Genomic DNA, 26732 nt, shown 5'->3' on the forward strand with positions numbered 1-26732 from the left:
CCGTGGTGACCCTGGTTGTGAGGGGATTGTGGATAAGAAGCTCAAAATATCAGCGATTTGTGGTGGGAAGAAATGAAGGAAGAAAATGCAACTGCAAACAGCCACTATTAAAAAGGCACTTTGTACCGATGCAGATACACAAACCAACACAGAGTTTGGGAACTATTTGAGCCCTTGGCGTTAAATAGCAAACAAGAATGACAGCGGCAGTAACAACAAATGGCTATTCATGGAGCACGTACTGTGTGCCATACACTGTGCTGACCCACTGATGTGCATTAATTCACCAGCCTCTTGGGAACTTGAGTACCTTGTTATCTAAGACAGCAGATGGAGGACGGGTGGTTTTGAGCACAGCCTGGGCTCAGAAACACAAGTTTGAAATAAAATCTCGAAAACTCAAGTGTCTGAAACACTGTTGATGGATTTGTGCAGGGGGATGATTTTTTAGAAACCCAGCCCCGAGAAGGGGGTTATTGAGACTGCCTCTAACTGTGCTTTTCGTTTCATCTTCTCCTGTCTGGCTCCCAAGGTGTCATGTGTGTGTAACTCTTCTCTTCTCCACATCCACCATCCTGTTTTGTTTTACGCTGGTAATAATAAAAATAGCCAGGGGCTCTCAGGCACTTCCTAAGGCATCTGGCACTGTGCTGGGCCTGCATGTACCTTCGTAATCCTGCCACCACCCCCAAAGGTGGAGACTGTTATTATGTCCATTTTGTAGATGATGAAACTGAAACTCAGAGAGGTTAAATACCTTGTCTGTAATCACACCATGAGCAAGTGCCAGAAAGTAGCTGGGTCTGTCCACAAAGCCCACATGCTACACTTCCCAGGTTACACGACACCCTCTTAGGTATGTTTCAGTTAACAGTAATTTAACTTTCTTTTGTCACAGACCTTTTCCCTAGAAAAATGTGCCTACTCACGAACACAAAATTTCAGCAAACAAAGATAGAGCTTCCCCAACCCACTTACACTTGTGTGTAGGCCCTAGGAGAAATCCCCGCATTTAAGAATATGTGCTCTAGATGATAGCTTAAGAGCTTATAAATATACGGGATGCTGCTTTCTCACTCCATGGGCCATATGTTCACATATGGATATATATGTGCTTATAAAAATACTCCACTTACAAAAATTAATATGTTATCCCATCTGAACTCTTACAAGCTAGATTTCTGCTGGGTGAGTCTTGAAATCATGGATTTCAAATCCGCTCACTTTTCCTGTTGGTGATTTGTCTATTAATTTTGGTAAGTCTTTCAGCCTTGTTTAAACAGAACAACTCAAAAGAGCAAGATTCTGTTAAGTCTTTTACATACCTTACGCCCATTTTGTGGAAACCTAACTGAGGCCATAAGGATTCTTTACACCTGGTACCTGCTAAAGCTATTGTGCTATGGCAATCTGGTATTTTCATTGCCCTCAGATCTTCCTCCCACAAGGAGACAAAGGGAGGAAGGGGAGGTCTCTGTGCCCTGGAGTTTGACTACTTGGGTTCAAAGCCTGTCTCTGACCTTTCCTCCTCATGTAACCTTGGGCAGGTCACTTAACTTCTCTGAGCCTCAATGTCTGCATCTGCAAATGGATAGTAATGGTAACAGGGCATGGTTTGGATGAAATGAGGATTAAATGAAATAATATCTGAATCAACGGCCTGGCCCATAGTAAATGCTCAATAAAATGTGAACAGTTTGCAGATATACCAGCTTTTTAGTAAATGGGTGGTACAGACGCAAGGCAGAAATTCAAGGAAATGAAATTTACTTTAAAAAATCTGACCTGACAGTGAGCTGACTTCTCCATAAAGGCTAGGTGACTGTGCTGAGCCTAAGGAGCAGGTGGCCTGGCTTCAGGCCTGAACCGACCAGAGAGCTCAGCACTGTGCAGATCTGCCTTGCAGCCTTTTTAGGCACCGTGCAGCTTCTTTGTTGGGAAGTTGTATGTGACAGTGCTGTTTTTTTCCTCCTAATTTCCTCACAGGTTTTAATGTAAGGATTAATAAGACAGCGTTTGTAGATGTCTTTGAGCCTCCTGGAAGAAAGGCACTCCAGGAGGTGATAAATTCTCTGGCCTGGATAATCTACTCATGAAATATGGAACTTTGAAAGTGTGAGAAAAATCTGAAATCACTTTGACAGCATTTTAATTATAGTTGATTTGTTTGCCGCTAATAGTGAAAATGCTGTCAGCATGATTTGAGATGTTTCTTCCACTCAAAATGTTATATTTCATGTTTTTGAGTCACAAGGCAACATTTTGGTTTTCAGATACAACCAGAATAGCTCAGTAAATGTGTTGGGGCACAAAGACAGAGAGTATGAAATGGATCAAACTCCACAGAAAGCATCATCGTAGCACGCATTCTTCTTAACATGGAACACCAGCCTCAAGTCCCTTATTCATTTACATTTATTTACTCAACAATAAGTGAATGAGACCTCCTACATGCCAGGCACCAAGCAAGTGTCATAAATTCAGCAGTGAAGAGGCAAGGTCCTTGCCTTCATGGTGCTTATTGTCTGGTGCAGGAGACAGATCATAAGCAAATAGGTATATTGACAAGACCTTTCCAGATTATGATCATAGCTATGAAAGAAGTAAGACGATGGTGAGATAGAGAATAAGGGCATGCCTTCTGAAATAGGGTGGTGACAGCAGGCTTCTCTGAGGAGTTAACATTTGTACTTAAGCCTGAAGGATGAGCAACAACCAGCCCTGGAAAGCACCAATGAGGAGTACTACAGGCAGAGGAAAGAAGGCTTGCAAAGGCCCTGGGGTTGGCAAGAGCTCCCTATATACAAAATGTCTTCAACATCTTATGATCTTATGACGAGCAGTGTGAAAGGAGGCCTTGCTTGGTTGGCAAAGGTTATGATGTCAGGACTTGGGCAGAGATGTTCTGATACGTAGACCCAAAAGAAGGGGCAGAGTATTCTTCCTCAGAAGACCTAAGTACTCTGTCTTCGATACAGAAAGCCCCTTCCAAGTGGTTCTGTGTGGCATCCCTAAAGCTGGATTCTGACAAGGTCCAGACATTTCGGTGCCCTGAGAGAAGGACCTAAGCTTGGTGAATCTTCCAGCACAGGCTCCGTTGACTAACCCAGCCTTTGGTGGCCTGCTGGGAAGTGTCAAGCGTGGAGACAGTTATGGAAACTAGAAAGCCCTTTTTCATGTTTGCCTAGTGATGAGAGGAAGAGATGAGATTGTTGCTTTTTCATACCTCTCCCGTGGACTCTTAACTTCACTGTCAAAATTTCCCATGGCCCAAATGTAGGTTTGGGGAGAGAAATGTAAGACTTTGAAGTTGAGAAAGAAAGTAGAGAAAGCATTCTCTAGACAAATGCTCACCATGCAGACGTCAGAATCTGTGAGGAGACAAATAAAAAGGCACTCGGGGAACCGTTTTAGAGAGAAAATAAAGAACTGGGAGTAGAGATGGCTACTTCAGCTCAGGAAAAAAATAAATAAAACAATACAAGGTAGTGTTAAAGCTTTGAAAGGAATTTTTCATTTAGGAGAGATTATGAATAATGAAATGCAAACACTCTAGTTAATATGTCTGTTAGCTGGTTTATGTTGCCTTCTGGAAAACGAGTGATACGTTCTAAGAGGAGCAGCTTTTCAAGTTATCCTACTTGACTATCGTTGGGGTGAGCTCTGAGTCTGTACCCCAGATTCCTTTACCAAACACTGGATATTAGACACTAGATGCAAAGCCATATTTATTCCAAAGCCAGAAACTTCCTAAGCCTCTGCTTAACTCTTCACAAATGAACCTGACAACACTGAAATTTCTAAGGAGATTTACTCCAGCTGTAGCAAATCCCTCATAATAAAAAATTTCCCCAAATGAGTCAGTCACACAGGAGGTAAATGAGACATTCTGTATGAAGTCAGGATGTCATTTGGAGTGTGCCCTTTATAAAGGCCCAGCCAGAAGACCATGTGGTTAAGTGGGGCTTGTCCACAGGGCAGAACCAGAAGACTGGAAGTTGCGGGGATTTCAGCTGCCGAATTGTAACTCTGTGTCACTTCCCCTCAAGCAAACCTTATAGAAAAATCTAGTTTTTCTAAGAAGTTCAAGTAAGGTTTGTTGATTATTTGCTTCACAAAAGGATTCACCAGAGGGGTCCTTTAACTAACAAGCTCAGAGAAAAAGTTTATAGTATGATTGAATTATATGAAGCTTTTTCAAAAATGCATCCCTTCTCTGTATTTGTGTTAGATACATAAGGATGTATTTGTTGCGGGCAGCATTACAAGAAGGGATTTGTGGTGGTCAGTATCCATTGAGTAAATTGAGGCAAGCTTGTAACAGTGGCATTTGTTGGGCAGTCCTGCTTCATTGCTGATTCTGTTAATCCCCTAAATGACTCCATGGGTGATTAGGCAACCAGATAAAACCCTCTCACTTCTGATGAACAAGCCAGTGGGATGTCAGGGCCTCTCTTTGTCTTTCCTAGAGAAATTGGCAACACAAAGACTGGAACTATCTGGTGATCCTTTAAAAAAAAGTTTAAAAAATTATTTATTGAATGTGGGTCATGTCCCTGGCACTGTTCTAGATGTCTAGACCTACTGTGTCTCATTTATTCCTCACTCCAGTTCTGTGACATGGATGATGATGGTGATGATGATGAACTTACTTCTACATCTGCTAAATCACAACAGCTGGATTCTTTTACAAAGAAGAGAGTAAAAATTACCAATTATCCCACCGCCCATGTCTGTCACCATTGTTCATATTTTAGTAGTCTTTCAGACTTCCTCTGTATGTTTATGTAAGGAAATGTATGTATACCTTTTAAAACATACTCTTAAAAAATCTCCTTTTTAAAAAGTTAACAGTATAGCATGAACATTTTTCCATAAAAACAAAAAATTCTAGACCTGCAGACTATTGATTGTAGCAGGAGAGTATTCCATTTTATAAATATCCCAAATGGATAAACCCTCCCTCTACGGTTGGGCTTTGAAACCATTTATAAGCAAAATATCCTCCCATTTTTTATATTTTTTCAAAATATATGCACAAAGATACATATGCATCTTTGCACAATTGACTGATTATTTTCTTAGGAAAAATTCCTAGCAGTAGGATTGCTGGATTAAAGGCTATGTACATATTAACTTTTGTCACATTTCACCAAAATGCCTTCCAGAATGTTTGAACAGATTTCCATTCCCGCTGATACTACACCTCTGCTCATTTGTTCCATCTCTTAAAACAGGGTCGCCTCTGCTCTGTGGCTCAGCCTCCTCGCCTCTGAAATGGGTGTGAAAATACAACAAATCACAGTTCACGTTTACTTAGCACTCACTGAGTGCCAGACTGTGGACTAACACTTTATATAGGTTAGATTTTGTCATTTAAGTCCCACATCAACCCTAGGAGAAGATTGCAATATCCCTACTTTACTCTTTTTCTCCCCATTTCTGAGGCTCAGAAAGGTTCAGTAACTTGCCTGAGGTCACCCAGCTAAAAAGTGGCCAAGCTGGGGTGCAAGCCCAGCTCCGTCTGCTTCTGGGATTGGGACTCTTGTGCTCTGGGCCATGCATTTCTTAGTCCAGATGAGTTGTCTGATTAATGAACATGGTTGGCAGAGCCTCTCAACCTTTGTGCACATTGCCAGGGCATCACCATTGCTCACAGGAATGTGTCTGTCCAGCAGTGCTTGCCTTAGTGTGAAAATAGCAAGGAGGGGTTTTCTGGAAGGTTTGGGAGTTTCCCCTGAGAACAAATGAAGCGTCTTTTTACTTTTGTTTTGGAAATGAGGAAGCATGTTTTCAAAGTCAGCACCATCTCCCACACTGAAACCACAGACCTAAACAGATTCCCCAACCTCACGGCCTTCTCAATCTGTGACCATCTCTCCATTTCTCCCTGGGGGTTGAAACTGCCGTTTTGACTTCTCCAGACTTTAAGGAGCTTCAGCGGTTCTTTTTGGACTGTGGGAGTCCAGCCCTGTGGGGTCTAAGAATGAATTAATCCTGGCCCACTCCTTAGACTTCCTTTACAGGCCTATTATTTGAAAGTGGCTAAGTAACATAGCTCCTGGGGGCTGAAGTGAGGCCTCAGGCCTCCCCAGCTCACACCAGCCGCTCCTGCTGGCAGCCGGCAACCCCAGATCCTTGTATGTGACAGGAACCTTTGGCAGGCACATCCCAGAGAAGGGTGCATTCCCAGCCCTCTCTTTGCCCGCAAGGAAGAGATTTCTTAAGTGTTGCTTCAACAGGTTGATGCAAAATAAATAAACAGAAAGGGAGGGAGAGGGAGATGGATGGTTTTCAGTAAATAATGGTGCAGCGGCCAGCAGTTGGAAGGGAGCTGGTGGGGAGGAAGTTTCCCACCTAAGCAGTTGTGACAGGAGTATTAACTGGGAGCCCAGAAAGCAGCACAAACGCAGCACAGTGAGGACGGCCAGAGCACATACCGGGGCTGGAAAATGTGTGTCTGCCAAGATAAAATGGTGCATTATGTTTGCACCTTCCCATGAACGGAGCCAAGGGTGTCTTTGAGGTGCCTTCTTCCCAGCCCTGGCCAGTTTGACTCTGCTTCAAATGAGCACAGGCCTCCACTTCAGGAGGGCAGGCTGCCCTGCCTCTCACTGAGGCTAATAGTTGCGTGCACGTAGACGGTGGGCCCCTAGAGACTCACCCCTGCTTTTGGAGAAAGGTTTTTATTGCCTTATCTAATATGAGGCTGATTCTTTTTAAGAACACATGTTGACTAGACACTGCTGATGGGAACCTCGCAGAGTCATCTTAGGGAGGCGGTGGCCCACGGGTGGGGAGTCTTTGTCACTAACAATTAAAGAAGGGATGGCCCAGGGGAAAATTGAAACAGGGGGCTGGAGGGAGATGGGAAAATAAACAAATGTCTCTGAAACATCCCCCGTGTGCCTGGCACAGTGCCTAGCCCCTTAAGTAGATATTTTTTTCATTCCATCTTCTCCCAGCCTTGTGGAGTGGATATTTTTATCCTCATCTTACAGATGAAGAAATTGATGCTCAAAGGGGTTCAGCAGCTTGCAATGTCACAGAGCTAAGAAGGAGAGACTAAGGTTCTGAGAGAGCATAATGGAAATAAACATGGTGCTATTGAAGGAAGAAAAAAATGTGTTTTGTGATATTTGATAGAATGATGCTCCTGCTCTTACATGGGCAAGAGATAAGGCCTTCCAGCCATGTGTTTATTCGCTCTGTGGCTTTCACAAAGCACAACAACCTGCAGTATCTCTGTTTGCCAGTCTGTACAAGCAGACAGAAGTGCCCTTCGCTTATCCATCTGAAACACCTGAACGTCTGCAAATGAATAGAGAGACATGAGTGGGAGCGACACAGCGGTCCTTCTCGTGTCCTTCGAGTGATCTTTTCTTGTCTGTGCCATCCCCACCCAGGTATGACTTTATCGAGATTCGGGATGGGGACAGTGAATCCGCAGACCTCCTGGGCAAACACTGTGGGAACATCGCCCCGCCCACCATCATCTCCTCGGGCTCCATGCTCTACATCAAGTTCACCTCCGACTACGCCCGGCAGGGGGCAGGCTTCTCTCTGCGCTACGAGATCTTCAAGACAGGTCAGTGTGGTCACACGTAGGGGCCGGGAGATGGGCGTCTTGGAGAAGAAGGAGGGACAGCACCCAGTGGGCTGAGGCACTGGGTAAGGGTGACAGTGTCATCCAGCTTGAGCATGGTGAGAGGTTCAAGGTGAACCCACAGACATCCTGAGAAGAAGAGCCAGCTCAGATTATCCACCAGCTTAAGGTGGCGGGCTGTAGAGTGGGGGGGGGTGGGGGGGGTGGGGGGGGTCAAAACAGCCATTGTTTGTGGTATTAGACAAACAGAAAAACACTTCTTGAAAAAATCGGATTTTTGTATGTTTTTTAAAATCAAAATGATCTTCATGGGAAAAAGCAAAACTCTGATGCCTTTCTCACGATTACTTCATGGTCTAATGTTGTCTTTATTTAGAACTACATGGGGCTGAGGACATAATCTTTTCATTGTTTGGAGTCTCTAAAGATCTTGCCATGACCTCCCAAATGGGGTCACACCATAGCTTTTAAATTAAAATAAGGTTCCTAGAAATTCCCCTTGGCAGTCCATGTTACCACCTCTGTCCATTGAACCCCTACTCTCTAAATGCCAATGAACTTGACTCCCTGAAAAGCAATCAAAAAATAGCAGAAAAAGAGTCAGAGGGCACTGCACTTGCTTTAAGTTGACTGCTTGATTTCCATCAGGTCCCCCTTAGATTACTTTAGGGCCTGAGAATATGGGCCAGTGCTCATTTCCAAAACTAAATACAGCAGACTTTTATTCACAAGACCCCGCTTCATCAGCTACACTCAAGCTCTCCCAGTGGTGTGTCCTCTTCTGTGATGTGTGGAGCTTGTTATTTCGAGGCTAAGGGAAGCATGTCCTCCAGTCCTCCCCACCCACCACCCACTCCCTTCCTCAGAGGCTCCCCTTCCATCTATGTGTGTGTCTCCCCTCTCCCCCCAAGCAGCCCAAGTTTTACAACTCGTGGATGGAGTCTGGTTCAAGGGGAGGTTGTCAGCCTTGTCATCAAGAGGCCCAAGACCGGCGCCTGTTGAGTTCAGTGTGAGGGGAACTATTCATATATATTTTCTTTTTTCACTAAACAGTTCTTGAAAGGAAGTGGTAGCTGCTGAAAGCACTTTTTATATCCACTCTGTCTAAATATTTGTCCGATTTGTCTGCCCAAGAACAAGAACGTGGAATCAAATGAAGGGGTGGGGCAAGGGGGACTGTGTCATGCAAGAGTGGCAGCCCAGGCTGCTGCAGGGCACAGGTCCCAAGAAGGTCTGTCTGCCTTGGGTTTTCATGCTTCTGACTATGATGAGGTCACAGGGGCTGACAATCTGTGTGTCCAGTGGCTCAAGCTGTTGTGAGGCCCCTGAGTAGCTTGATCCATATTCCCCTGAGTCTTGTGCAAAATTCAGATCAATGCCACCAGCACCAGTGGAGCATCCTCTGCTGCCGAGCAGTGGGGAGAATAAAAGAGAAAGAAACAAAAGAGGATGCTTGCTCTCTTCGGGTTGGAGAGGCAGGTGTGCAAACCCTTTGCACGTAACAGATTCGCAGGTGATGTTATTGGATGAGTATGTATGTAAATTGAAAGGAAAACTATGATATGAGGCAGAATGAATAAGTGCAAAGTAAAGGTACAATTGACATGTGGTGGTTATGAAAATGGGGGAGCAGTCAAGTGGCTTAGCAATCAAGGGACTCCAGAGAATCTATTCAATAGCAAGTTCCCTAATGCTAATGCTGCCACTCGGCTGCACTGTGCTGGCCATGAAAGGAAAACAGCTCCAAGCAAGATCTTCCAGGAAGCTGGCCAAGGGAAGTCAGAACAAGGGTGAGCAGGGCCATGAAAACTCAGCCTTGGTCTCACACCACCCAACTTAGTATTTCACAAGGCATCATGCTACATTCTCCAGAAAGCCACAGGAAAAGTCAATGTTCACTCTATCCATCATGCAAATTTGAAAGGAGGATATTAAAAGATAAAACATGTAAGAAGGTATCATAATTCAACATTGCTGTCTTGAGGACATGCTGAAGCAGGATTTCAAATGAAGCAACAAGTCTGTGAACTGCCTAGAAACAATGGTGCCAGCCAACGGAGCTACGTGGCTTCAGCTTGGAGAAATGGGGTGGCCTGCTTTAAGGATTGGGGTTGCCTAGTGAAGAGACTGTAAGAGAAAGCCCTGCCAACAACAGCCACACTCCTGGCAATGTAAGAGAGCAGATGAGAGCCCATAGACTTCTCAGGGCCACTCGTACCTGCCATCATACCCACCTGCTGCTGGAAGAGCAACTGTCCGCATGAAAGTCAGTCTTATATATGCCGGGCGCAGTGGCTCACACCTGTAATCCCAGCACTTTGGGAGGTTGTGGCAGGCGGATCACCTGAGGTCAGGAGTTTGACACCAGCCTGGCCAACATGGCGAAACCCAGTTTCTACTGAAAATACAAAACGTAGCCGGGCATGGTGGCACGTGCCTGTAATCCCAGCTACTTGGGAGGCTGAGGCAGGAGAATCACTTGAACCCAGGACGTGGAGGTGGCAGTGAGCTGAGATCGTGCCATTGCAATCCAGCCTGGATGACAGGAGCGAAATTCCATTTCAAAAAAAAAAAAAACTCAACGTTGTGTAAAGTGCAGAAATGTGCAAGGGAGCAAAATTCAAAACAGAGAAGTTTAGAAAAATGAGCATTCATGCAGGTGCCTTGTCCTATACCCACATTTCCATTGTTGGAGTCAGGAGAGAAAATATACAAAATTTACGTCATCCACAGAACATGAAAGAAATGGGTGGACATGCTGAAGAAATCCAAACAAACACAGCTATGTTTGCTAGTTGGATTCATAGAGAGGAAGAAGCGGGGGAAACTGTAAACACAGATATGCCAATAGCCATACAGAGGGCTCTAGAAGCCTTCGATGGTACATTACCCTGGTGAGGCTCTGCTGTAGGACCCACAGTGTGAGTGCAGACCAGGGCATGTGGCTGGTGTGGAAGGTTCATGTCTGCCCTAAGTGAAGTGGTGTATAAAAGATTCTATATGTTACCAGACTGTCTACATTTAAAAGGGTAAGCCAGAACAACTTACATACTTAAAAGATCTCAAATCAAGATATCGTGAGCAGAACAGAAAAAAAAAAAAAAAGGAATTTTTAAACGTAAAATGTCACATTGAAAACAAAATCAGTGGAAAGTGTGTGTGTGTGTTTGGTTTTTTCCAGAAGCTCCTTTAACCATAAGTTCAAGATCAGGTTTTCTTTCCTGTTTGCCCGTGACACTTCAGAAACTGACATTTCTGGGGTCATTCACAGAGGTAGAGAAAACTCGGAGTGTCTACTGCCTCCACTTCCTGAATTCAGGAACTGAGTTCACCTTCTGCAGGGAAGGCAAACTCAGCTTTGGGTAAATCCACCGTGTTTTACATGTCTTGATACCTGTAGATTCTTCTACTTGCAGAGTTATTGTAAAATTCACAGCCGAAAAACAGAGTGGACATTTTTCATAGCAGAGTCCTTTCCTATGAAATCATTCGCTGCAACCCAAATCCCCCAGCTTCTGTGGACAATCTTAGCCTTGAGTGGGCTTGAGTATTTGTTGACTTGAGTTCTTCGTTTAACCTTTAAACCTTCTAACACATCTCAGAAAAGGATCTTGGATAAGGCAGATGTCTGCAAGAGCCAGCCAGCTTCTGCCTCCTTTTCTGAGATCTCTTCCTGGCATCTGCTATTCAGCTGCTTTTGTGATGCTGCAAACAGTGAGATGGTATAATTAGAGATGAATGCATGATGTTAACAGACAGGTTTGATTTTTCTGCATAAAAGTAGATAAAACTGGACAAAAGTTTTCCCACCGCCTTCAAAATAAGCCAAAGGATATACCCGTTTATAGCCATATATCAGAAATGCCTTTTATTTATTTATTTATTTTTTTGCCTTAAGTACCTAAGGTTGAAGTTTCTTTTCAGTCAAATGCAAGAGCTCAAGACCCTGGGAACTATGGATACTTTCGAATTTCACATTCTCCAAGCCTCTCTTAGACTCACTACATGTCCATCGTGGAAGCACTTGTGCCCCACCAATGACAGGAACCAAAGAAAGATTCCGCCAGAAAATTCCCCACTCCCAGGGGGGTGGACATTCCCCTTGCCTTCTAAGGGAATGACAATAGAGCAAGCTCTAAGAGGGCATGTCAGGATGCTCTTTCTAGCTCTCAAGCAAGAAGTGAATAGAGAGTTAATTTCCTCCCAACCATGTGTGAGGCTCAGCTGAGCGGCCCGCATGAAGAATGCTGCACAGCAGCCATAAACTCTAACCTTTTCAGAATTCCTCTTGGCCCCCTGAAGACCCGCCAGCTGGCTTGGCTTTGCTGAATTGCCTCATCCCGGGCCATTGAGGAGGCCCTCAGGAGTCTGAAGCCCAATCATAAACAAAGCTGGGGGAGGCGGCCCCAGCTCGTCCCTCCAGGACTAGCTGCCCATTGAAAACTCTGGGCCTGCCCTGCTGCTGCCATGCATATGAATGATGGGGTGCAGAGCCTCTGAGATTCTCTGCTTAGAGCCTCCACAGAACCCATGCAAAGGTTATCCCTTGCCCTCGTGTGTTCCTAGTCCCTACCCTGCCAAAGCACAGCACAAGGTGGAAAGTAGGAAGTGACGGATGGATAGGTAGGAGATACTGGAATTTTCTGTCTGGTGCTGAAGAAAGTTGCAACTCCTCCATCCGCACTTATTTGCATGGCACTTCTTCCAAATCAGACATTTGCCTCTTTCCAGAAAGCTGTCATCAATAAAGAGACTCAATGAGAGGCCTCCTACAGGAGCTGCGGATAAAGGCATCGCTGCAGGCTCAGATCAGTGTATTGACATCACCTAGTTATATTTCAGTGTGAGCCCCAGAGGACACTTCCTGCCAGTAAACACCTAGTTTATGGAGTATTTCTGGTTGGTTGTGTTTTTTATGCTTAGAGTGTCTATTCTCCTCCTCAAAAATCCTGCTTCCTTTTCTTCTTTTAAAATCTGAACATAACGAGTGAAATCAATTCTAATTGTCCAGCATTTTCATTCATTGCGTGAATGTGCGTGAGCTTGTGCTCCGTGGGTCCATGGGTCTGGGTTGCAGTGCTCCCGGGACCCATCTGTGGTGCTGCCCTGGCAAATGGTGGCTGGTTAAAGCACAAGGACCCTTTTAATATGACTCCACCTAGAGGCATTAAGAGATAGGGTGGCTGTAATCCTCTTACGAGCTCCTGTTCCTGCTCCTGCTGCCGTCCAAGCTTGCACCAGGATGCGAATGTGTGCCGCATTTAATCAGGATGCCTCCATGTGTCCCAAGAAAGCAGACACAAGAGCTCAGGAGAGAAACAAGGCATCCACACCACAAAGGAGCCAGAAGCCTTCCAAATGTCAATGCACTGCTGCATTTTTCCAAACTTGTTGCCGGAGCGGCCTTTAACATCCCCAACGGCCTGCTGTGATCCACCAGCTAAAAACATCGATTGTTAATTGTCCGACCACTACAGAGCAGCTCGTTTTAATATACTCATGACATGAATGAGACCCAAGCTCCCCTTTGCCCCTCCCCTGAGGCACCTTGGATCTTGGAGGGAGAAGGGGGCACTTCGTTGGCTGTGGTACAATAGGGGCTAGTGTTGAGGTCAGCAATAAATAAGGGGTAACATTGTTTTCCCTGCTGGCAATCAGCAAGGCTTCCTTAAGGATTGAAATAACTTACATTTCTGGAGTGAGCAGCTGAGTAATTGAGAAAGAAGACTCTGTTCCTCTTTTCAAGAGAATCCCTCTCTCTCTCCCGTACACACACACACACACACACACACTTCTCTGTACCCCCACCCCACTCCCCAGTTCCTCAATTGCTGCTCTCACTCTAATATGTAGGGCAAGCCAGCTGTGCCTCCCTAATTTATGAGGGCTTGAAACGTGCATGTGAAGAGTATGTTGCTTCAAGGGCCACTCCAGTGGCAACAAAAACCTCAAGAGTAGGGAGATTTGGGGCCAAACATTTAAATAACCCATGTGACAGAGGCCGCGAAGAAAAGCATCTTCTTCTTAGTGCTACAGTTCTCTTTTACATACAGGCTCTGAAGATTGCTCAAAAAACTTCACAAGCCCCAACGGGACCATCGAATCTCCTGGGTTTCCTGAGAAGTATCCACACAACTTGGACTGCACCTTTACCATCCTGGCCAAACCCAAGATGGAGATCATCCTGCAGTTCCTGATCTTTGACCTGGAGCATGACCCTTTGCAGGTGGGAGAGGGGGACTGCAAGTACGACTGGCTGGACATCTGGGATGGCATTCCACATGGTGAGTGATGTCATGAGGCATTCCTCAGTAGCTTGGCCTTTGCCTGTTAATTGCTTTAGTGATGATAAAGAGGAAGAACAAAGACTTCAAAGCTCCTATGAGTTCTTATATGACCCATGGTGACTTTCTCTTCTTCCCCTTCACTAAGGATAGCTTGAGAGAAATTACAGGAAGGCTGTCTACTTTCTTGGAAATATTTCTTTAGAAAACGATAGGAGACTAAATAGATACTTGGAAAGGATGAGAAAACTTATAGTGTTAATTTCTACTCCAAATTATCAGGATAGAAGGTGGCTCGGTGGCTAACCCCTGTGACCAAACAGAAGGACTCCAGAGTCAGACTGGCCAGGCTTAACTCCTGGCTCTGCTACTCACCAGCTGTGCAACCTTAGACAAATTCCTTACCCTATCTGTGTCTTATCTGTGTTAAGTTAGCTGCTATCATCATCATTATTACCATAATTTTAAAATTATTATTAATATAGTCATAAATATTGAAAAGGTACATCACCCAAGGCTAAGAGCCACCAGTACTTCGCAGGTGAAGACCAACATCGATCTTGGGTCTAATCAGTATTGGAGAGGAACAAATCTTTCACTTTTGTAGTCATTGTAAGTTTTTTCTAATATAAAGGAGACTTGATGACTAAGCAAAAAGAGCAATTTCATTTCCTAGGTAAAGCACAAGACTTAGTCAGAAAACTTGGGTTGGAGGCCCAGCTCTGCTATTTCCTAGCAGTAAGAATAAAGAAATCACAAGCGCTCTCCAAACTTCAGTTTCTTCCTCTGTAGAACAGACACTGTAATGATACCTTTCCAGCTCCTCTTCCAGGCCACTGAGAACAGAATGAAGCCAGTGAAAGCAGCCTGTACCTTTTTAGTGAAAAAGTGAAAGTGCTTTTTAATGTGCAAGAAAAATATTAGCCATTGTTCTTGAAACATATCTTTGGTTTTTAGGGCAAGATGTACAAAGTGTGCTCCACTGAATGAAATGCAATGAGGGGAAGGGAAAACGGAGTGAAAACCAAGTTTGACATTTTGATTTCCACTGACTTCTCTTTGTCTTGAATGTCCAGTTGGCCCCCTGATTGGCAAGTACTGTGGGACCAAAACACCCTCTGAACTTCGTTCATCGACGGGGATCCTCTCCCTGACCTTTCACACAGACATGGCAGTGGCCAAGGATGGCTTCTCTGCACGTTACTACCTGGTCCACCAAGAGCCGCTAGAGAGTGAGTTGGCTGATTGGGAACCTCTGTCCTGTCCTTCCATCAGGGCTGTGAGGGTGTACAGGTGAAGAGGGGCTGAGCTCTATGAGACAGGAGATGGGAACTCTATGGAATTTATGGTGGCATCTGAGTTTAGAGGCGCCCACATCCTCTTGCCAGGAAGAGGTTGATGAGAAAAGAACACACTTCAATCTGGGTGCTTATTTCTACACTTGATCTTAGCCAAAAGGCTGAGAAGCGATGTGGGTGCTTATTTCTTTAAAAAATATATATATGTGTCTAACAAGAATTAGTTATTTTCAGGGAAAGTCATGGTACCATCTCATACCTCAGTTTCCTCATCTATGAATGAAAGAGAGGCTAGTTAGGATAATCTATACAGGGCCTCTCCTGTGCTAACATTTTTTTAGTCTATGGCCATTTTTTTCCCTCTCAAAATCTCAGGGGCCATTGTCATAAAACTGAAACATTTTAAACCTCTCTTTCTCTGTATTTTTTGACATTAACCATCTCTGGGCCTGGGTAATGTTTTCCTGACTAGATTGGTACAACTGCTTAGACTTGGACTTCACCCTTCCACCAAAGATAGTTTGTGGAGCTTCTAGTATGTGCCAGGCACCAAGCAAGGAATTAAAAACTATCACTCTGACCACAGCTGCTGTGGGACTTGCGGTCCCTCAGCACTGAGCAACATCTTCAAATCAGCTGCTCTTGGACATGTGTTTCAAATATGCTGCCATTTCTACTTAAAAACCCGAACGATAACTTTTCCTTTTTTTTTTTTTTTTTTTTTTTTTTGAGACAGAGTCTCTCTCTGTTGCCCAGGCTGGAGTGCAGTGGCTCAATCTCAGCTCACTGCAACCTCTACCTCCTGGGTTTAAGCGATTCTGGTGTCTCAGCCTCCCAAGTAGCTGAAACTACAGGCATGCGCCACCATGCCCAGCTAATTTTTGTATTTTTAGCAGAGGTGGGGTTTTGCCATGTTGGCTAGACTGGTCTCAGACTCTTGGCCTCAAGTGATCTGCCTGCCTTGGCCTCCCCAAATGCTGGGATTATAGGTGTGAGCCACCATGTCCAGCCCCAAATAATTTTAAAGACTAAAGAAGCACTTTTAAGAATGCTTCAAGCTATGGGAATCCTGGCCTGATAGCAGACAACTCACCATATATATAACTACAGACACAGCAGCCTGACCTGCAGGAAGGTTGCTGGGTTTTGCATTTGTTTTTTCATCAAAGAGCTTCTGAAGATTGAGTGACAAAGAAACAGTATGGCAAATTGCACCAGGTCCCGTGAATGGCCAGTGCAGTCTCAGAGTAAAGAATAGGTTGATACCTGATAAGGATTGCTGGCCAATCTTAGACACATGCACACACACATATTGATCAGTGTTCATGGCATTCATAGAAGGACAGCAATGCAACTGACAGCACAGGGCCAGAGTAAGTGACTTCTGGGTCTATTTGTCCAGACAGGTGGTGTGGGGGAATAGAGAGTGACATGCATGTGCTCATGGAGAGATTTCCCAAAGACAAGTATTTATGCTTTGTAATGTCTGTCTTCTGTGCCAGAACTCACAAGACAGTTGAGTGAAAAAAGAAAGAAGCAAAAGTGCCTCCTGGGTGTTTATTAATAAAGCAGGCTTCCCACGATGTATCAGCTCACCCAAATCGCCACGAGTCTATCTCACATTTACCTGTATTGCAATAATGGTGCATCTGGCATCTGTAGCCTGCAGCAATAACAGTTCTTGTGCTTTAGATTGTATTTTTAATTTGTATGATGATTCTCTTATTTATCCATAGCCTGATTTCTTTTAGGTCCCATTTAGTTTCTCTCAGACCCAGAGGGGTTGTCAAGCTCCGTGACTTGGTGTAGTTGTTTTTAAAATGTGAGCATATAATTAGGGTCTTTTAAATGAGGAAGTGCCTGCAAGGACTTGTCCCTAGAAGGGAGGCAGCGTTTGGGGGATCCCGAGGTATGAGGTTGGAAGGCCTAACTCTGCATTTGACCGTCTCCTTTCCCCAGACTTTCAGTGCAATGTTCCTCTGGGCATGGAGTCTGGCCGGATTGCTAATGAACAGATCAGTGCCTCATCTACCTACTCTGATGGGAGGTGGACCCCTCAACAAAGCCGGCTCCATGGTGATGACAATGGCTGGACCCCCAACTTGGATTCCAACAAGGAGTATCTCCAGGTACTTGTGCAGATACCAGAGGACGTGCAGAGTGTGTATGTATTGCTGAGGTAGGAGGGTAGCTCCTCAAATACAGTAGGCAGAGGACACAAAGAAAATAAACACAGCATACCTGAGAACTCCATTCATTCATTCATCCAAACAGATGTGTATGCCAGGCACTGGGTTACATGCTGGCATACACTGATCAGAGGGAGCCTGCCCCTGCCCTTGTGGAGATTACTGGGCCTGGGGAGAAGTTGTTTGGCCAGGATGCTGTTTGCCCTATCACTATAGATATCCAAGGAACATTCTATAAGCTGTTTGGATCTTCCTCATTCTTGGCACAGGGAGGCATCAGGGACATGGGGGGCATTCTCCTAAGGGGAGGTTTGTTGAGGTGCTAGCTTCACATGACAGCTTCTCATCATCTTTGCTATTTGGAGAGAGCCCTGCCAGGAAGGTTTTGCACAGAGCTATCAGAAGAACACACAGGAAAATGTCACTACCAGGAACAGAACTCAAGGTGCCCAGATGCTCGGCAGCATCTCTTCAGACCATTGTTTACTTTATTCTGAATAAACCTTGCAGCTTATGTTGAGTAATCTTCCCGCACTGCACACTGCTCCAATTCTCATCCCCTGGGAAGAAGTAAACAGGGGAAAAGCAAGCCACTAGTTCCACACTAGAGCAGTGACTGCTTTTATGACACACGTAAGACAGCCTTGTGACCCACTGACAAGCCTGTCCTAGCTCTGATGCGACATGGTGACCTCCGCTCTAAGAAGGATGTTGCAAAGCAGACAACAGGAAAGGGAGAAAGACCACTTAGAAACTCCAGGGAGTCCACAGAGGTTCTAACAGCAAGCCCTGGGGCCATTTGTCATTGTCTCTTCTCTCTGCCTCTCCAAAAATCCATCTCCTCTCAGCCTGCAAAACTTCCAGAAAGTTCTGTATAACTAGCATCCCCTATCTTTGACCTTAATCATATACTTGCTCCTATTGCCATCCACCTGTTTCTCATACATGTAGACGGCACTGTGTACTTATTCGAATGTTTAGTAATGCTGAGCACACTGTAGGTCACCAATAAGTGCTTACTGAATTGAATTTAGCCAGTGTGTGCTAGCTACGTTTTGGTCATATGGAGACTGCCATTAGGAAACACCATGGCCAGCAAAGGAATGACATCCAGTAATTTCCAAATGGGTTTGGCATTGTGGGAGGGGAAGTATCTTAAAATGTTGGCCATCCTCGTCATAGAGCAAAAGGTCAGGCCTTGGTGCATAAGCCTAATTGCTTAGGCAGACTCTACATGCCCTTTGACCCCTTAGTGACCTGAGCAACTAAATACACAATGGAGCGAGAGGGTGTGGGGTGGGGATGCCTCTATGAGTGTGACTTTTGGAACTAGGGCATTATAAGTGAATTGGATTGAATTGGACAGGAGTAGAGTGGAGTAGATACAACCTTGTTTCTTTAAAGTAGCATCTGCTTCCATGGTCCAAGGCAGGCCATCATTTACTAAGAAGGGATTATAGCTCTAGATGTTCAATGATTGAGAAAAATTGAGTATTGTCCCTTCATATTTGCAAAAGAGAGAAAAAAGAAAAATAACCTAACTTTTCAAGGTGTCTGATTTAGTGTAAGATAATGCGAGTTTAATCGTCCAATGGAATTGCAAACTGATACTAATTACAAGTACGTCTCAATGAATCACAGACAGAGGTTGGGAGCGAAGTCTAATGATTGTGTCCTTTGGAAAAAAACAAGACACTGCCCTGTGTTGGGAATGGTGGTCTCTTACTCCAGCCCTCTCTTCCCCAGGTGGACCTGCGCTTTTTAACCATGCTCACGGCCATCGCAACACAGGGAGCGATTTCCAGGGAAACACAGAATGGCTACTATGTCAAATCCTACAAGCTGGAAGTCAGCACTAATGGAGAGGACTGGATGGTGTACCGGCATGGCAAAAACCACAAGGTAAATCCATGATCCTACCTTAAAGGCACATTGGACCAGGGCAGGAGGGATGGGATCAGGGGAGCTTTAAGCCGACCTCCTACAGGAGAGAGGGCCTTGTGTAGTCAGGCTCAGATAATTGATGGAGGCAAGGGTCGTGCCGGCCTTGAAAATCTTCTCTCTTAGGCTAAAGCGATGGGAAAACACCGTTTCTCTGACAGCCAGTTGCTGTTGCATCTTGCGCAGCAGAGAGAGAGAGCTTGCAGGGTGTTCTCTGACTTCAAATGAAGGAGAAAATGCGTCCCCAGTCCACTTCTCCCCACACAGGATTCACTGAACATTCATGGCCTGAGTCCCTTCCACATGCTGGGTTAACAATCACAAAACCACATGATACTATAGTTCAGGAGTTACCGAGCTCTGGAAATGAAAGGGCACAAATCCTAAAAGGGAATTCACAATGTCCTGGAGAAGAAAGAGGACAATAAATAATGAGGAGAAATTCAGTTTGTTGGGGATGGGCTCTGAACTGGCAATCATGCTTAGCGGCGAGGCATTGAATTCTCTCTGCTGGTGCCTCCCGCGTCTGCGGCTCCCGGAGGTGTGGTCTGTGTGGATGATGTGGGGCTTTTGTTGTATACATATGGATGAATGTCTGGCACTCCACTTTCTGAAGACACATGACGTTCTGGGTCTGCAGCTGGCACGGGCGATGTGCTGGCTCTATGTGTATACACACAGCACACTCAGCCCATGGGGGCTTATTGCAAACAGCCAGGGGCTTTGTGTGGGTGGGATTGGGGTATCTGTGATGGGAACACAGGGCACGGTGCCCCCTGCAGAGCAGGAGCTGGTGCAGAGGTCTGGAAGGAGAGTGTGATGTCCGGGGGATTCCTAGGGACTGCCCGTCCTTCCCTAAAAAGGAGGTAGGGAGGGAGGAAGAGGGTCTCTCCTGTAGCATTACAGTTCCACCAAGCCCTGGTCTGTCAGGGTGTGAATTATCAAAATGGGGCACATGTGGCCAAGCCTAGGGAGGCCAAAGATCTTTTCCAAAGGGAAAGATCTCCTCAGCCCCTGTCACTGCCCCGAGGCAGCTTGCTCTGGCTGGTGCCGCTGGAAACCTTAGACCCAGAAAATTCTGAACTATGATGTTGGCAGTCTCACTTGGGAAATGGGAAAAGGAGTCGATTTTTAAAAAATCAAAATCACCATAGTAACGGGGTACCACTCATCTGAAAACCATGGCTTCTGGATATTACCAGGTATCTCACACACATGCACACAATTGCCCGATTTCCACGATAAGGAAAGTGAGGTACTTAGCAATTGAAAGATGTTCCAGGCCAGGTCTGGTTTCCCACTGACTTGGTTTCAGACTTGCCAAGCATCCGTCGGGAATGGCCAGCCTGAATTGGCACTGGGTACCAGGAGCTTGGGGGCTGAGGCCTGGTTCCACCCCACCCTTTTCAATTATAAACCGGTAGATCTCGGAAGCTCAGCTAGCAGATGAGGGCCAGAAGCCAGGCAGGCGTGGTCCCCGGGGAGAGGAGTGGGGCTCACCTGATTGTCTCCCTGTCCAGGTGCAATGACTAAGCAGCACGGGCCCAGAGGGATACTGTAGCATAAGCTGTTTTAAAAGCATGCAGATGGACCAGGATGCTATTTAAAACATCATTTGTAGGAAACCTGCTTTTGGAAATACCTTAGCACTGCACATTTTCATAGAATGCTGTCCTCCCTGGCTTTATCCCTGGTATTCATTCTTCAGGAAAGATATTCCTGAAATTGAATTGAGCTTTCTGGTTTTCAGAATTATTTTTCTCTACTTTTTCATGGTGGATATATTCTCTCTCTTTTGCTTCCTCTTTCCCCACTTGGCTAGATTTATTTCCCCAGGAGCCAAGGGGTAACTTGAGAGTTTTTTTGTTTTTGTTTTTGTTTTACTGAATTAGTCGTGCCCAAATAAACGGAGTTGGGGCAGAGGAAAAGCCCTTTCTCTTCCCCATTAGAAATTCATCCTTTGTGTACTTAGAAGGAGGCAGGAAAATGGAGAGCCTGCCAATTAGGCATCGCCCCACTCTCCAAGCTCCTTCACCCCACTGCGGGTATGGTGGGCACCCAGGGGCTTTCCTTGTCTCCCCTGCAAGGATGGTCTCAGCTGCCCCTTCATTAGCAGATCTTTCGTTCCGATATCTGTATTTAATGTGCAGATTCCCCCTCATTCACGGTGCGTCAGCGCAGCTCTCTGGGTTGTCGGGGTTGAAGTAGTTGAGTGAACCGTGCCAAATAGATTTGTCAAGTCTGCCACAGTTTGATTTGATGCCATGGGGGGAGGTGGGGGTTGGGGAGGGACTTGGGGGCAGTGGAGGAAGAGGCTTCGTCCACGCCGAGTGCCACCACTGAGTTTCTCTTTGTAGCTGCTGGTTGGTGGGCACTGTGCCAAGCTAACTGGTGCTAAGTGGTGGGCTTGAAAGTGAAATTCAGACAACAGGAGTTAGCAGAAAAGCAAAGCAGAGATGAAGGCAACCGCCTGCTCTGCTCTGCTCTGCAGAGCAGAGGGAAGGTTTGCAAATGCCTTCCCAGTGTGCAGGGAAGGAAGAGGGAATAGTGACATTTGGGACAGAAATGTGGGAACTCGATTTCAACTCCCTGGTCACTGTCAACAGCAATGCAGCATACCAAAGACCAGGGAATTGGGGAAGTCAGAGAAAAACAAGATTAATGAGCGCTCAAGGTGGCGGGGGAGGGCTGTGCTATGTCTTTGCAAAACACTGTTTACAATGTGGACCCAGACTGGGCTGAGGCAAGGCCTAGGCCTCTGAAAGAATGCCTTCCTTCTTACTGCCAGAGGGTGAGGAAGACTAAGGAACTCTTTTCCAGCCTCCCCTAGCCAGGGAGCAGCCTGTTCTTGGTCTCTTCCCATCCAACAGGTCATCATGAGGTCGCCTATGAGAAAGTGGTCCGTCACACTGTTGCTGGGGCATTGCAAGCCTCCTCCTGGCAAATGCAGCCTGGTTACACAAGCCACATGCACAGCACATCCCAAATCTTTCTCCAATTCCATATGCCATAAATATGGAACCTATGATTCTCATACAGGGCGGGCCCGCCTTATGTATATTTATGGCATAACCACAAGGCAGAGAGCTCATCTGCCTGATGGAACCCATATCCAACCCACGTGCTCCCTTAGATTATACAAATTGCTTTGCATACATTTCTTCAGAAACCACAAGCAGAAATTACTGCTTTTGGTTTCCCCAGCTATATTAATAACACCCTAGATGCAGACATGGCATTGTTAATACAACAGTAGAAGGTTCATGTATGTTTACATAATTATAGGCACAATTATGTACATACATACCAAGAGGGGCGCATGGAGAGCAATGGGAAGAGCTCAGAGGCACAAGGTCTTGGTCTAGGTCCTGCCCTCCTGAGATGCTGATTTCATGATTCTGCACTGGGGATAGGCTGTGCCTGGGGAATGGAACCACAGCTGGTGACAGGACACGGGAGAGAGACTATTGTCCTTATTTGTCTAGGAAAAAGCCCTTATCTTCAGTTCCCCCTCATTTGGTAAACGTGGGGATCTCCCTTGTTGACACAGCTCTGGTTAGTCACAGTGTTTCTGGGCTATTCTGATGTATTTGGAAGAAATTTGGGCTAAAAGAGAAAGTCTGTGGGGTGCCAAATGCACGCTATTGGCCAGATCGAGGATGGATGAGTGAAGATAGGGATGAGGTAAGACTTGGGTCCAAGAATTTTCAGAATTACCCCACAAGGAGTAGAAGGAATGCACTGAGCTCATCACATTAATGTAAGGATGACCTCCAAGGGACTCAGAAAATCCTCAGGCACCCGCTTATTCACTAGAGAATTTAACAGAGTTTCACAACTGTGGAATTGAAGCTCTTAGAGATTAAGTGCCTTGCTGCAGGGACTAGGAAACTGGAGCCTCCATGGATGGCGCCTGGTCACCAGACTTGGATGTCCAGACTGGCACTCTCCACAATCTGGCCTAGGCCTTACTCTTCATCTTGAGGGAAATTGGCTTCCTACATGTTCAGTTCAAGGACTGAGAGGTACACATTTTCCTGGAAAGCTTCCTCTTCAGTGAAGTTCTGCATGCAGGATGAGCCTGTACATGGCTTAACCCACTAGGCTCATTGTTGTGGAGCTGGGCTTCACCACAGAATCATGAGGATGGAGAGTTGAAAGGAGTTGCCATTTGTTTGATTTGGCCACATCCCTTCAAAACAAATAAACACTCCACTTCAAAAATCCTCTATCCCATATTTATTTTCTAAATTAAAACAAATCATTTTTAAATCAGAGACTTGGGAGGAGAGAAAGAGTGGTGTCAGAAAACCAAACCCTCAAATCAGTTGGCTAACAGCTAGAGGCACATGATGTCTATTTTCAGATCTTCTTAAACAGGGCACCGCGTGATCTTGGAAATATCTCTTAGTGGCTCCACGCCTCAGTGTTTCTACCCAGTCCAAACGGAATGGTGCTGCGGCTGCTATCGGCAAAGCACCTTGAGATCTGTAGATGGAAGGCTCTCCGCGGATATAATTAATGGAGTAGGCCCACAAAGCTCTTCTTGAGCAGAAGCAAGTTATCAATTTAAAAAGTAAGAAGGCCCCATGGGATATTTATGGGCCTCTTTTAAAATCATAGGCCTGGAATGGACCACGATAAGTCATCCAGACCTTTCCCTGCATCTGATGGGGCCTGCATTGAGCTGCCTCAGATAAATGTCATCCATCCCAGCCTCATTGTTCTCTTAGGGATGTAATTATGCCTCCACTTGATCATTTAAGTTTTCAGGAAAAACCTTTTTTTAAAAAAAAAAAAAACTCCTGGCAGATGATGGGCTTCCCCTTATTCCTTTTTGTTTGTTGTATATGTAGTAATTTTGTTTGTTGTATATGAGATGAGGACAGTGCCTCACACTGTAATGGGCACCAGCCTTCAGATGTCGTGGATAGAATGGCATCATCTAACCATGGTTGTGTGTGCTCTGAAGGGGGCTGATACCCCTTCCAAGTTCAAGTCCCTCAGTTTATCTGACCCCCTCAATTATAACGGAGAAGAATCCAGTGCCCTAGGTAATTGAGTTTGTCCCTTATCCATTTGCCATGGGATGAGCTCAGACCTTTAGCCTCTCCACTTAGGAAGCTCAGGGGAAAATTTCATTATACAGAAGCTTGAACCTTTTCTCTATCAGGCTCCCGTGGCCAGCGTCACCCACCTCCCGTGGGTGCTGAACTGTCTCCAGTAGCTGAGGCGCGCCTCCCTGGCGCTGATAGCCTTGATGTTAAACTCCCAGGCCCCGGCTGTGCACACAGGCCAGTGACAAGGAGCACACAGAGGAGATGTGGAAGGGCGCTGTGATTTTGCTTGGGCTGAGGAATCATGTTCCTTGCCCCAACCCCAACTAGTGTAGATGAGCACTGGAGTGAAGGCCTCACCTGGTAGATTGTCCCGCTCTCTGATGTCAGCTTGTCCCTGCTGCGGTTTGCAGAGCCTCCACCGGAAGAGGCAGGCAGGTGGCAGAGGTCTCTGGAACCTCATTCCCTGTTCCCTCAATCTCTCCCCACCTAGGAGTTAAAGGCGCCTCCTTAAGAAAACCCGAACATCTGTGTTAGGAGGTTTCCAGGGGTGGAGGGCTCACCCCACCCAGCTAGAATGTCCTAGAATGTCCGAGTTTCTCCTTCAGTCTTCCTAGGAGGACATTGGCCGTTCCCCCCAAGCCCGCTCATTGCTCTGATCCTGTGCTCCTCCCCCGCCTGCTCTTCTCCAGCCCCACCCCTGAGCTGCCCTCCTCCCCGCTCCTCCCTGATGCGTTCCTGTCTCAAATTCTGAAACCCTAATCCTGTTAGTATGCTGTGTTCCAGGGCTCAGCGTCTCGATGGGGGTAACATAATCCCGCAGTAAATCTAGCGGGCCCCGCAGGCCCACACAGATGAGGATGTGCACATCCCCGCCCCCCAGAACGCAGCCGCCCCTGTGCCTCTGTCTCCTTCATGTAGGAAAGCTGCCTGATGACAAAAACAGCCCAAAAGTGAAGGAGGATGAGAGCAGAGGTCATCAGAGTCCTAAATGTGTATTTGGTTGTTAGACAGCTTCTTTGCCTACCCGCATCCCTACCTTCTCTTAATGTCTGTCTCTTTTTATATATATATATATACATATATCTATGTAAGGTATACACGTGCACACACACACACACACACACACACATGCCTCTGACTCTATATCTGGCTAAGTTCCCACATCCACTAGAATGAAAGAAGCTTTAAAACAAATTTTTAAATTGTCTTTAAAGGGGAGTTTTAAAGGAGAAAGATCAGGACCATGATTCACAAACAACAAAAAAAGTCCATTGCCTTCATATCATTTCCCCCCCCATTGCAACAGTTCCCTCCCCCTACTTGACTGTTTTGTGCAACAGATTAATTAAACAGGATGGCATTCATTGATTAGCAATTTATTTTTACGTGTAGACCCAATGGCTGGTTTTAGAGCAGATGCAAGGGAAAGGGGTGAGAGAGGGAGGACACACAGATCTGCAGTCAGGGTGAGTGGATGAGTCAGCACATTTGTTCCTGACACTAGTTTTAAAAACATGCTTCTGGTTTCCCCCAGCCTCTGCCCTGCATTCTGCCACTTTTCTCTTCTGCCTGCTTTGTTTTCCTCCTTCTTGAGTGTCTGTGCCAAGTACATTGAAAGGGAGAACTTTGGAGGCAATGAAACATTTATTAGTGGAGAGAAATATTTATTTTTAAAAAGAAGAGGAACATCTCATGCACAATGTCTACCCCAGGGCTCCAGCACCGCGCTGTCTTGGAAATATTTCCCTGCTTTCTTTGCAGTCCCTGGAGCTGGCTGACTTCAGATATTTACGGCAAAATAGAAGTAAACAGTAGTTCACACCATAGGTAATGAAGAGATGGGAGTGTGCAAGCTGAGTGCTGAAGCCCTACTCACATGAGAGGTGGTGCACATGAGGAGAGACTGTTTTTGTCCGCTGAAGGGCCCGCCTCATTTGGGAAGGGTGAAACAGCCAGCCATGTCTGTCCTCCAAGGAGCTCAAAGACTTGGACAGAATCTTCATCTTAGGCCCCAGAGGCAGGCATGATGACAGGTAGCATCTACACTGTCCTGGGCACGTGGGTATTGACAGCAAAGATGAACGGTATATAGGAAAAGGCTTTAGGCTGGGCAGAAAATTCCTCTGCCTAGAGGCCTAGAAGGTAGGAAGGCTGCAAAGCTCACTGTCCTCAGCTAAGTCAGTCACTGCATGTTCTTCAAAGACAACTTAAGGAGGGGTCAGCAAAGAAGAGGTGACTGTGACTAGAAATGGGGAAGCAGATAAAATGTTCTGAGATGGCCTCAGAAACCATCAGTGATGCGTTCTGGCTGGATGCTTCTTATTAGATTATATATTCTATATATAATTATATAT

General features: G+C 45.8%; 1 protein-coding gene across 9 annotated transcripts in view; it reads left to right on the forward strand.

Moving 5' to 3' along the window:
• Window positions 1-26732, forward strand: part of NRP2 (neuropilin 2) — a 115754-nt gene that overhangs the window by 26430 nt on the left and 62592 nt on the right. For all 9 annotated transcript variants that reach the window (XM_054478836.2, XM_063647807.1, XM_054478837.2 and 6 more), the window contains 5 exons: window positions 7407-7588; window positions 13660-13890; window positions 14967-15122; window positions 17148-17317; window positions 19124-19279. In XM_054478836.2, coding sequence (XP_054334811.1) covers window positions 7407-7588; window positions 13660-13890; window positions 14967-15122; window positions 17148-17317; window positions 19124-19279 — 895 coding nt within the window. The remainder of the gene's footprint in view (window positions 1-7406; window positions 7589-13659; window positions 13891-14966; window positions 15123-17147; window positions 17318-19123; window positions 19280-26732) is intronic.

Source organism: Pongo pygmaeus, chromosome 11, assembly GCF_028885625.2.
Source record: "Pongo pygmaeus isolate AG05252 chromosome 11, NHGRI_mPonPyg2-v2.0_pri, whole genome shotgun sequence".
Taxonomy (NCBI): domain Eukaryota; kingdom Metazoa; phylum Chordata; class Mammalia; order Primates; family Hominidae; genus Pongo; species Pongo pygmaeus.